Genomic DNA, 13,335 nt, shown 5'->3' with positions numbered 1-13,335 from the left:
TTTTATGACTGAGCACAACTGGGGAAGGAATTTTTGTTGTGCCAAACCAGAAGTATTCCAAGTGGGGAATACGTAAGCATCTATTCTTGGTTGGGGCTTTTCAGAAAGAAAATTATCTCCAAAGAGGTAATTTGTTATGGAACATCAGTACATTTAATTATGTAGAAAAGATAGAATATGAGGTCTAATACTGCATTTAGATACTAGATGTTAAGTATTATCTATATGATAGTCATTATTATAAAATATGTATTATCTGATTGAAGAGCAATAGCTAATGGTAAACATTCAAATTATATATGCTATTTTAAATGTTCTCTAAAAGCATACACTGGGTAAAAAAATGTTTCTTTATCACACAGAGGAGGGAATTCACTCCAAATTATATAAGGGTTATGGGAACAGCCTGTCTCTAGTTTTAAAATGGTTATTTGGCAACCAAACAAATGTGACATTAGATTATGGGGCTGGAATAAATCCATGTATCCTCTCTGATTTTAAATAGAAGGAAGTTATATAAAAAGATTTTATAACTTCAAAATATGATCTTTTATATAACTTGAATGAAGCAAAATCACTTTATATAATTGGTAGAAGTAGAAAAATTATTTTTTTACTAATACTTACATAAAATTTCTACCTCTCTTAACTTCAATTTTTGAGAACAGACTACCACCAAATGTCCAAAGTGAACATCAAATAGATGACTTGCTTACCTACAACTCTTTAAGGGTTGTAACCTATTAGGTTGCAGGTAATTTTCTTTTTCCTTTTTTGTTTTTTTAAGATTTTATTTATTCTTTTGAGACAGAGAGATACAGAGAGTGAGACAGCATGAGCAGGGGGAGAGGCAGAGGGAAAGGGAGATGCAGAGTCCCCGCTGAGCCGGGAGCCTGATGTGGCGCTTGATCCCAGGACCCCAGGATCATGACCTGAGCCAAAGGCAGATGCTTAACCATCTGAGCCACCCTGGTTGCAGGTAATTTTCAAATTCAAATAGGAATGACAGAAATACAAACCAGCAGGACTGTACTTCTCAAATGGAATAACATATATTAACAAAATGAAATCTGTTCCCTTCTAAAGGACTTAAATAAATATAGAAATTCAGGGATCGCAAAAGCAATGTAATATATTTTTCATCCAATACTTAAATTCTATCCTTCTAGAATTCTAATTAATTAATGGATCTGGGTAATGATGATCATTAATTAATTCATTCTAATTAATTAATGGATCTGGGTAATGATCAACAGAAAAAGACAGGCAACCAGTCACTGTGAAAATATATTGAATACCACCTCTGATTGAGCCTTACCAAAAGGAAAAAAAAAGTTAAACTCAAATCTAATCAAGTTTCTAGATTCAACACCAATATGGCTAATTCAAGGGGCAAAGGAACATGTCAAATGACACCACAAAGATGTAATCAACAGAATCCAGACTATGGGAAAACTCTATTGGCCCAGCTTCTGCAGTGGGAAAATTACAAGAAAACACAAGAAAGAGGAAAACCTACTAAGATGAAAAGAAACTTGAGAACACATCAATCAATCATAAGATATGGACCTTTTCTGGATCCTGAACAAAACAAACCATAAAACAAATCAAAACATTCACAAGACAATCAAAGAAATAAGAACACTGAATAGAATTATTGTTAATTCTTTAAAATGTGACCATGGTACTGTGGCTAGATTTTTAAAAACCTTGAGATACATATTGAAATATTTACAGATAAAGTGATCTGATTACTGGGATCTGCTTTTAAAAAAATAGTAGGGTAGAGGTTGAGAGAGACAAGATGATGAAAGACATTTCAAACCTGGAAAAATCAGCATGCCAATTTTATAATGTAATTTCAGATGTATATAAACCCTATAGCTTTTTTTTACTGAGAGACATATCCGAGAGAATGACCTAATATGTCAGAGAGAAGAAGCATGCCACTTTGTTTTGAAAGCAGTCTGTATTGAAGCCTAATGCAGAGAAGGCTACTACTGTGCACTCCTCATTTCAAATCCTACTGCCTTTCTTCCTTAGCATCACAAATCTCTCATGGTTGTACTTCTCCCTACCAGTATGACTGCTTCATCCCAGTTTTTCAGCAAGATTTCTCCTCTTTCGCCCATCCCATAAATGTAGTTGATGTCTTCTCACTCTACATATTTCCCAAGCAATTGCATCCATTCTTCTGCCTTTAATTGCTATCCACTTGCTGATGACTCCTAAATCTACATCCCCAGTTCAAATCTATCTCCTGAGCTCCAGGTTCATTAATCAACGATTATCACATCTCTATCTCCTCACAAATATTTCAAATCCAACATGCCTAACACTGAATTCACTATATTCCCTTCCAAATCCACTAATAATACCATCATCTATCCAGTTACTGAAGTCAGAAATTCGGGAGACATCCTAGCCTCTCTTTTCTTCTTCACACTTCAACTTCTAATCAACTGCAAGTTTAGAGAAGGCAAAAATCTTCAATGGCAAACTCCTCACAAATAGAAATGTGAATAAATTCTTCTGTGATGTTAAGAAAACTATTAAGTACAGTGGAAAATGTAATTTTCCAAGTGGTAGATAGAAGAATATATTAAGATCAGTTGGGTTTTAGAATTGATGAAAAACATTTTTATTACCTTTCCCAGTTATAGAGATTGATATTGATCTGGATTGCTTGATAAACAAGGCCAGCCTGAAGAAGTATCATTTCAGCCTCCTGTATGTTCCCACTAAGCATTAATATGTGAGCCATTTTTGATTCTTTAGATGGAAGCTCCTTTATAGAATTAATGTACTGAACCTTATCAATCTAAAAAAAGAAAACAATATACGAAGTGGTAGTGACAGTAATGTAACAAACTATGGTAAGAAAAACCACAAACATACAGATAAGTAAACATTATTTACTTCACCAATTGCTGCGTAGGCTATTTCTGCAGTGGTCATATCTCTGTTAGCAACTGCCATAGCAGCTAGGCAAGCCCACATGGTTTGCTCCTAAAGTGAAACAGGAGAACAATTATTTCAACGATGAGCAGAACTGTCTTAAAATAAGCAATGATTTAAAATACATTAAAGTTGTTTTTTAATGAAAAAATTAAACTTTGCTGGGACGCCTGGGTGGCTCAGTTGGTTAAGCAGCTGCCTTCGGCTCAGGTCATGATCCCAGCGTCCTGGGATCGAGTCCCACATCGGGCTCCTTGTTCTGTGGGGAGCCTGCTTCTCCCTCTGCCTCTGCCTGCCACCCTGTCTGCCTGTGCTCGCTCTCTCTCTCTCTCTCTCTGACAAATAAATAAATAAAAAAAAAAAATCTTAAAAAAAAAATTAAACTTTGCTGAGCATGGCATTGAAAAAACTACTGATTTAATTAATGATGTGGAAATTACATGTGACTACTTTGTTGAAATATGTTAATAACACATAAAGAACTTCTTTTGAATAAAATTTCTGCAAATTTTCATTTCTAATTATCAAAGATTTATTTTTGAACTTCTGACATACTTTTAAGATAATTAAGTGTTATAAACCCTCCAGTCTTTTAGATGAGGTCAAAGAATTTAACTTACAAGGAACCAGAGAAGTAGGCTCTCAGACGATGCTATTATCGCAGATTGCCATCAACAACTCATTGTAAGGGAAAGCATCTAAAAGTCATTTTAAAAGTGTATTCTAAGGGCTGCTAAGCCATGTAAAATTAAAAAGTTCTGTGGTCAAATATGCTTGAAAAAACTGGATTCAACCAAGCTGGGAACTGCTGATCTAAAGTAGAGGTTCTTAACCTTAGGTGTACAAACCATCTGAGGAATTAAAAAATATGCCTAGGATTCATCCCAGATCAAATAAATTAAAATCTCTGTGGGGGTAAAACTTGGGAATCTGACTTTTTAGAAAGAGTTCCAGAGAAGATTTTTGTATGTGCCAGTATAGAGAAACTACTCATTTAAATTATAGCTTCTTCCAAAATAAATCACACAGCAATATCTATCCCCTTGTATTGCTTATGTTTTCACTTATTAAAAAGACCCATGATCTCATTTGCAATTTTTCCAGCCCTTAGCTGTTATCATTTCTTATCTAGCACAAAGACATATGTAAATATGCAACATATACACAATTAGGGATCTAAAATGTAAAGTACCTTAACAAAGCGACAAAGTCTTACAGCATCTTCCCATTTTGAACTGCTTACATATTCATGGAGAATAGCAGGATATGGTGATATGCTGATGTGAACCAGTGAGCCATCAGCTCTTCTTATAGTTACTTGATTTCCAACAAAACTCACAATATGGGGATTTTTACTAAATTCACTGTTGGAAAAAAGCAAAGTATAATTTACGTTCTGAGCAAAATCTTTCATATACACTAAATTTGGGAAGTTAACCCTTGATACAGATATAAAGTCTCCAAATCTCCAAAATTTACCCCCAAAAATGTTAACTCTAGGTAGAATGTATATATTTAAACAAACATTCGAATCTAACTTGCCATACACTTGGAGCAAAATATAGAAGTTTAATTTGGCAATAATTATTACATATTTGAGATACTGGCACAAAAATAAGACATGCAGATCAGTGGAACAGAGTAGAAAGCCCAGAGATAGACCATAAACTCTATGGTCAAATAATCTTTAACAAAGCAGAACAAAATATCCAGTGGAAAAAAGACAGTCTCTTCAATAAATGGTGCTCAGAAAATTGGACAGCTATGTATAGAAGAAGGAAACTCGACCATTCTCTTACACCATATACAAAGATAAACTCAAAGTGGATAAAAGACCTCAACGTGAGGAAAAATCTATCAAAATGCTAGAGGAGAACATAGGCAGTAACCTCTTTGACATCGGCCACAGCAACTTCTTTCAAGACATTTCTCCAAAGGCAAAAGGAAACAAAAGCGAAAATGAACCTTTGGGACTTGATCAAGATCAAAAGCTTCTGCCCAGCAAAACAAACAGTCAACAAAACAAAGAGGTAACCCACGGAATGGGAGAAGATATTCGCAAATGACACTACAGACAAAGGGCTGATATCCAAGATCTATACAGAACTCCTCAAACTCAACACTCAAAAAACAGATAATCATGTCAAAAAATGGGCAGAAGACATGAACAAACACTTCTCCAAAGAAGACATACAAATGGCTAATAGACACATGAAAAAATGTTCATCATTATTAGCCATCAGGGAGATTCAAATCAAAACCACATTGAGATACGACCTTACACCAGTTAGAATGGCCAAAGTTAACAAGACAGTAAACAACAAGTGTTGGAAAGAATGTGGAGAAAGGGGAACCCTCTTACACTGTTGGTGGGAATGCAAGTTGGTTCAGCCACTTTGGAAAACAGTGTGGAGGTTTCTTAAAAAATCAAAAATACAGCTACCCTATGATCCTGCAATTGCACTACTGGGTATTTACCCTAAAGATACAGATGTAGAGAAAAGAAGGGCCATCTGTACCCCAATGTTCATAGCAGCAATGGCCACAGTTGCCAAACTGTGGAAAGAGCCAAGATGCCCTTCAACAGATGAATGGATAAAGAAGATATGGTCCATATATATAATGGAGTATTATGCCTCCATCAGAAAGGATGAATACCCAACTTTTGTATCAACATGGACAGGACTGGAGGAGATTACGCTGAGTGAAATAAGTCAAGGAGAGAGAGTCACTTACTTGTAGTTTCACTTACTTGTGGAGCATAAGGAATAACATGGAGGACGTTGGGAGATGAAGAGGAGAAGTGAGTTGGGGGAAATTGGAAGGGGAGACGAACCATGAGAGACTGTGGACTCTGAGAAACAAACTGAGGGTTTTGGAGGGGAGAGGGTAGAGAGTTGGGTGAGCCTGGTGGAGGGTATTAAGGAGGGCACGTATTGCATGGAGCACTGGGTGTGGTGCATAAACAATGAATCTTGGAACACTGAAAAAATAAAATTAAATTAAAAAAATAAAAAAAAAGAAATGGCAATTTGCAAATGAGTTAGGAGGAATTTTTAAGCAGTGCGTCATGACTACTAACTAACAGGGACAAAATAGCCGTTGGTTTATCTAGGGAGTTCTGGAACCTCTATCCCCGGAAGTGTTTTGACGTCAACCTGATAAACAGTAAAAGATTACTGTGAAATATCATTGAAAGTGGAGGTAGATTGGGGGAAAAAAATCTCAGGAATCCCTCTCAAGCTCATTAGTACATAATTTTCCCCTCATTTGTTGGTCATGGAAAATGACCAGTTTTAAAATCCTTCCTAATTTTCATTTTGTTATATTTCTGTCCTCATTTTCACAAATTGTAATGTGATGTAATATGATGTAATACTGGTGAAACGCACAGAATTCGTAAAAAAAAATTATTACGTATTTGAGAGCTATGCTTAAAAGTATTTGAAATAACCTTTTTCCCCCCTAAGTCTTAAGGTAAATTACACAAATGTTTAAAAATCTCGGCATTCACTTTTGAAAGCATAAACCAATAAAAAATTAAGATGATTCCAAGGCTATTTCTCTTAATAAAAAGAGATGAACTTCAAGAGACTAACTTCTCTTCATTAGTTTAAATACTTTTAAAATGATACTCTCTGGTTTTGCTAAAAGTTATGAACTGAATATTAAAATGAACTCAGAACAGATTTGAAAGTTAAGCTAAGGTTTGGAGCTAAGAAGCTTTGTATTCTTATTTTGTCAAGAGTGAGAGATCTTGTTATTTCTTAGAGAATTTAGGAATATACATGTATTTTCTGAAGCCTGTAAAATTAAAAAAAAAACTCTTCAGTACCCTTATATAGTTTTTCTATCTTTAATATTAATTTAAAAATTCAATTCTAGAAACACATACAGTCCTGTAAGTATGATAATTTATAATTTACGATAATCTGAGAAAGAATAAAGGTTGACACATTTTTTATATCACTGAAAAATCTTAACAATGTCCATATTAAAACCACTAAAACACATTGAAAAAAACTATCTGAGTTACATGAAACAACCTCAGGCTTGACAATTATATAAGGAAAACTATATCCATAGAAGGAACAAATAAATATAATAGTATTATACAATACTTTCAAATTGACCCCAACACTTAAAACTCATTAAGCTAGCATTAGCTAAGCAATTTCATTGACTGAGTAGATTGAAAGGTACCTTGCGGGATTGAAATTAGGGGCAAAAACATGACACTTTAGAGTTATTTATCACAACAAACAATTCCAGCAGTAAAATGTTACCTTGCATCCCTTTCAAATAATGTTTTAGGCAAAATGTCTCTGTCCACATAAACTGTATTGGGGTAATACCACACTGTAAATCGAGTATCTTGAAGTCCACAAAGGATATTACATGTATCACTCCAGGCCAAAGTATGCACCATTGTTCCTTATTTTAAAAAGAATGTTAAGGTACTATTAGTTCCACTACAGTAAGTATTAAAAATACTTTAAAAATAAACTGACATACAGGACCCCTTCTAATTTCAGTAGGTATGACTATATTTTCCGATCATTTAATGGTGAAAATGTGCAAAAACTCATTTAGAAATGTATGGAAATATTTGAGTATTTTATCTAGAACCATTATGTTTCAATTTATAAGTATTTCTTTCAATGATAATGTAGCTGTAGCAGCTAAAGACTTGCTATTTAAGTGGTGTTAAGTAGTTAAGAAAGGTTATACTAAAGCATTATTCACAGATTAATTCAAGCAAGTATGCTACTTAGTATAAATATGACAGAGTAGATTCAAGAAAATTCAAAGTAATCAAATTTTAAATGTATTATAATTATTTTACCAAGTTTGATAATTTGTTCTTCCTTCCCAAATCGTTTCACTGAAGTGATATAGAGATCTCTATTTTTATCAATGAAGGCAATTTTTCTATCATTGGTAAGTCCCTTTTGATCCAGAGCAATTTCCAAAATTTCATTCTAAAATTTAGAAAAATGAAAATACTGGATTAGTTTTAGTGCTTGACATCAGATCATTTAAATTATTTAATTACAAGAACATCTGTTTATTTAAAGATCAATTAAATATCACTCCCTACTTGGAATGATAAAATGTCCCTGTCAAGTAATTTTAAACTACTGGTATAACTCAAAAGCTAAAGCACAGTTACTTTTTTTTTTAATTTACAAGGGAAAGATGCCCCTTAAAACACTATAAATAATGAGTATTTTTTTAAAACTTCATAAGCTGGGAAACATTTCTTTTTCTTTAAAATGTGTTTATTTATTTATTTGAGAGAGAGTGTGCGCACCAGTGGGGGAAGGGGGAAAGGGAGAGAATCATCAGGCAGACTCCAGGTTGAGCATGGAGCCCAACTTCATTCAGTGAGGGGGTGGGGCTCAGCCCTATGACCCAAGAAATAATGACCTGAGCCAAAACCCAGTCAGATGCTCAGCTCAACCAACGAGCCACCCAGATGCCCCATGCTGAGAAACATTTCTATCTGTCCTCCTGTTCTACCTTTAGTAGAACAAGGGTGAGGCAAGTCTGAGTATCACAAGAGAGATCTACTTTAATTAATACATTCCATAACAAAATTTACTCTAAATAGAAAGCCTATATTTTAAAAGATTTTTAAGAGTAGATTCATGAAAATATCTTATGTTTTTAGGGTTTTAGATTTTACACATTCTTTCATATTTCCTGTGAAACAGGAAACTACCTTGTATTGTAGATACAAGGAACTATACTATACAAGGTACAAGGTACTTTACCTTGTAAAGTAAGTATTCCTATACTTACTCTATAGACAAGAAGACTGACATGTATAGCCATTAAGTGACTTCGCTCAGAAAAACTAGTGACAAGCATATCCAGAATTTAAAATTCAGATTTCTGACTTTAAGATTAGTGTTCTGTCCATATAACAAAGTATTTCTGGCATACTGCATTATCTTACACTATTACACTAGCTAGTGAAAGGACCTTCCTTATATGGTTCAGTGTGGATTCATTTCAACTGAATCCAAGAGGGATTTATTTACTGCTTACTCTCTTAAGACTTGTTAAGACTTTTTTTATTTTTTTAGACTTGCTAGGATTTATTTTGTTTTTTTTTTGAAGGTATAATAGAACCTTAAATGTCCCATCATTTGGACACAGTTCAAATAAATTGATACACCCATAAATGTTATACTGTATGGTGAGGGGAAAAGGATTGGGAAAGTACTTTATGTACTGATAACAGAAAGATCTCCAGGAACAGTTTATGTGAGAAAAGCAACGTACAGAGTTGTATGTAACATTTTTGTAAAAGAGGGGGAAAAGAACATATATCAGTTTTGTTTATATATATGCACTAAAAAAATCTCTGGAAGGAAAATGAAGTTGAATAATGGTAGTTACTGGGCACCTGGATGGCTGAGTGGGTTAAGCCCCTGCCTTCAGCTCAGGTCATGATCTCAGGGTCCTGGGATCAAGTCCTGCATCGGGCTCTCTGCTTGGCAGGGAGCCTGCTTCCTCCTCTCTCTCTGCCTGCCTTTCTGCCTACTTGTGATCTCTCGCTGTCAAATAAATAAATAAAATCTTACAAAAAAAATAATGCTTGTTACTTATTTGGTGGAACAGAATTGTACTGATAAGAAACAGGTGTAGTAGGGAGACTTTTTCCCCTGTATACTTTTTTATGCTTTTTCATTTCTGAACCTTATGAATTTACTTGTTATTCAAACTCAAACTAATAAATACAAAAAGAGGAAAACGAAATATAGACTAATGCTTCACTATTGGCATTGAACAATAAAGTTAAAAACATATCTAAACCTGAATATATCTCTTATTAGAATAAATAAAATGTGCTGCTTTATTTTAATGCTAAAAATAAAAAACCAATAAGCAACTTCAAGATCTTTTTGTCCTTCTATAGAATTTTTTTTTTCAGTTTAACTATAGTGTTAAAACCTAAAAGAAAATGCTGGCTAAGGACTGGTCAGTGGGAAAACTGCAAGTTGTTTAGAAAAACAAAACATTTTTATTTACCGATAAGTACTAAAAATTTAATCAAAGTAGAACATTTTATCAAAAGCAGTAAATAGCCTTAATAAAGACATATAAATCAGATTATTTTATCCATTTAATTTGTATATATAGCTTTCCATTACAGAGTTTACTAGTGTTCAGTCTTTGTAACATTTTTAGGCAAAATACTCTAGTAGAATGCAACTGGGTTTAAATATAAAACTAATTTCTAGGGGTGCCTTGCTGGTTCATTCAGAAGAGCATGCAACTCTTGATCTTGGGGTCATGAGTTCAAGCCCCATGTGGGGTTATAAAGATTACTTAAAAATGAATAAATAAATTAAAACTTAAAAATAAAAATAAAGTGGAGGATGAAGCAATTATTACAGATAACTCTTAAAAAATTAATTTCTATGTTTTTTGACTTAAAATGAAAACATCAATTTTAAAAAGGAAGTAAATAAACAGTGGCTATTTACATTAGAAGTAGCTAATGTCCATTACCTTATGAGAAAGAAGCTTCCCATCGCCTAATGGTTTTCCAGTTGATGCCTCAAAAAGGAAGATTACTTGAAAAAAAAAATAAGCATTAGTTAATGTATTAAATTAGAATTTTTATCGGTAAACTTCAGTGTATTATTATATCCTGATGAGAAATTATTTAACCCTTTGGACCATAGAGTATCTATCAGCATAGAAGAGCAGCAGCATCAAATTCCTACTTATCAATGGGGTTATATTTCTTAAAAAACAGTGGAACTGAATACTTCTTCCTAAAACATATTCCCTACTTAGAATAGTTATTAATGTAATGGTATGGCTTCACTCCTCCATAAGATCTACAATGGCAAGTCCAAATCTAGATGTAATTTGTAATTTTCAGAACTCTGATTTGGACGAATATAACATTATACTATCATACTTCACAAAAGAAAAATGTGCCAAGTGTCTACTATAATACCAGGCAATGTGTCACGTACTGTTTAATTCCCTGGGGTCAGTGCACAGTTCCCTGTGGTATAATTAGTAGTTTGTCTGGTTTTTGTCCTGGGTTCCTTGCAGGAACCTTGAACAACCCTTGGAATTTCCTGAGTGATTAGGAATGTCATAGTTATACTGGTGGGGAGACTCTTGGTGAGCCCCTACATAGCTTCAGAATAGGAGATGGTCATCAGAAAGCCTAAGCATATTCAGTTCCCTGACCTCTGGGGATAGGGAGATTGGGGGATTGGATATTGAGTTCAATCATGTGGCCAATAATTTAATTAATCATGCCCATATAATAAAAATCCCATAAAAACTCAGGGTTACTTCCTCATTGGTGAACATACTGATATACTGGGAGGGTGATGTGCCCTGATTTCATGAGAAGGCATAAAAGTTCTGTGTTCCTTCCCAGGCCTCGCCCTATGTGTATCCTTTATAATAAAACTATAATTCTAAGTATAGCATCTTCCTGAGATCTGTGAGTCATTTTAGCAAATTATCCAACTTAAGGGGGCCACCGGAGTCCCTGAATTTGTAGCCAGTCAGTCAGCAAAATAGGTTGGTCTGGGGCTCCCTGAAGCTTGTGGCTAGTGTCTGAAGTGAGGGAAGTCTTGAGGAGAACTTTGCCTTTAAGCCCTGGGGTCTGTCCTAACTCCAGGTTGTTAGTATTAGAAATGACTGCAATATACCAGTTAAGGTAAAAATGGAATAGTAGGTGTCAGGAAGGGTGAGAATCACTGCAACAACCCTAACTCACTGAAAAATGCGGTCTGGGAAGAGAAAGGATGAAAGAACAAGGGATGAGGAACCTCTGTCTCTTAAAGGCAGCAGGATCACCCATGGTGTGAAACAGCAGCTAAGCTGCAATTAGCTGTGAGAGGTAAAAGTTACCTATGGAATTTTGAGATGATGGATCCATCTCCTGGGAAGCTGGCTCACTAAATGCATAAGAAAATGCAAAATAATATGAAAAAGAGAAAATATACAATCCCATGGTTATTATAATCTGTAATAGATAAAATGAAAGTAAGAGATGGGCCAAATATAGATTCTGGACAGTCTCAATTACAGCCTCTGGTCCCAAGGCTCCCACTGAAAGAGTATGTTGGAGAAAATCCTGATTCTGGTTAGCCTGAGGTATAGTGACCATCCTTAAGACTTCCCAAGGAAAAAGTTATGCTAAAAAAATCATGAAAAAGGCTAAAATGATTAGAGATAGACAGAGAGGAGCATCAAGGGCCTCATCCCAGCTAGGTGAAAATCTAAGAAACGGGATGAATAAAGCAAACATTGATGGGGTAAACAAAACAAAACAAAACAAAACACAGAGGTTGGATGAACCAATGGGAAATCCCTGCTGGTCACCTAACATTGAAGGCCTTTAAACAAATCTGTTCTATTCATCCTAGTTTGGAGGAATTTGGAAAGCTATATGGCAAGAGAGCAAAAAGAAACCTCACCTCCAATTGCCTGGGGCTATGGTTCCCCAATTTAATTAAGAGATGGATTGATGAAAGGGTTTCTTGGCTCAACACTCTACTGGGGACACAAGGCCTTATGCACAGGAGTATGTAAAATGGTCAGGGAGCAGAAGAGAGAAGTTTCTAGGACCTCTTGCTATGAGAGTCCCATGCACTGTGGTACCAAAGCCCACTGGTGAAGTTTTAGTGAGGACTAAAATTAAATTGGGAGAACAGAGAAAAGCAAGGGTTAATATGAGTAAAGTGAAGCTTGGATGAAAATTGGAGTGTTTAAATGGGCTTCATGTGAAGAGGCCGTGTCTCCTTTACTTGAATGTTTAATGGGATTGGATATTATGTCTGACTGAGGAATCCTTCCACTACCAAGTGCTGTAAAACTAAAACCTGTTGGCAAAGTCCTACTGGTGGTCAATTAGATTGACAGATAAGAGAATACAAGAACTAATGGGATTAAGATGAACATTTAAATGAAAGTACACTTGAAGAAGCTTCATATGAAGCAGTTGTGTCTCTTTTACCTGTATGTACTATAAGGATAGATATTATGCCTAGCTGGGGAATGTTTCCCCTATCAAATATTGTAAAACAAAAGGCATGAAAAATCCACCTCTCCAACAATATTAACTAGACATACAAAATGGGAACCAATGAGACTGCCCGAACATAGAGGCCTTATACCAAATGGTACCAAACAGAAGCTGGAGTGCTAATAAAGATACATTCTCTGTACAGCAGTCTCTGTGGAGCATAGACTAGGGGGTGTGGGAGCACTTCCCAGTGATAGCTACTGGAACTCTATACAAGACAATTTCCATTTGGAGGGGCAATGACTAACTTGCTACCAGACACTAATTGAAACTGCCTCTGACTGAAAACCATAAAATAAGGA

The 13,335-nt window shown here is 35.1% G+C and overlaps 1 protein-coding gene across 3 annotated transcripts in view; it reads right to left on the bottom strand.

Annotated features, from left to right (window-relative positions):
* LOC111148174 (intraflagellar transport 80) overlaps positions 1–13,335 on the bottom strand; it is a 117,131-nt gene that overhangs the window by 9,803 nt on the left and 93,993 nt on the right. For 2 of the 3 annotated variants that reach the window (XM_022504625.1, XM_022504634.1), the window contains exons 13-18: positions 10,483–10,547; positions 7,805–7,940; positions 7,245–7,392; positions 4,151–4,322; positions 2,920–3,009; positions 2,649–2,821 (exon numbers count right to left, since the gene is read on the bottom strand). In XM_022504625.1, the coding sequence (XP_022360333.1) occupies positions 2,649–2,821; positions 2,920–3,009; positions 4,151–4,322; positions 7,245–7,392; positions 7,805–7,940; positions 10,483–10,547 (784 nt within the window). Of the gene's footprint in view, positions 1–2,648; positions 2,822–2,919; positions 3,010–4,150; positions 4,323–7,244; positions 7,393–7,804; positions 7,941–10,482; positions 10,548–13,335 lie in introns of those variants that run through there. The other variant, XM_022504644.1, reaches the window with a different exon arrangement.

This window comes from Enhydra lutris, unplaced genomic scaffold (assembly GCF_002288905.1).
Source record: "Enhydra lutris kenyoni isolate GAN:26980312 unplaced genomic scaffold, ASM228890v2 scaffoldscaffold2, whole genome shotgun sequence".
NCBI lineage: Eukaryota > Metazoa > Chordata > Mammalia > Carnivora > Mustelidae > Enhydra > Enhydra lutris.
Note: the sequence above shows the minus strand (reverse complement) of the source record. Positions and strands in the feature narration are given on the sequence as shown.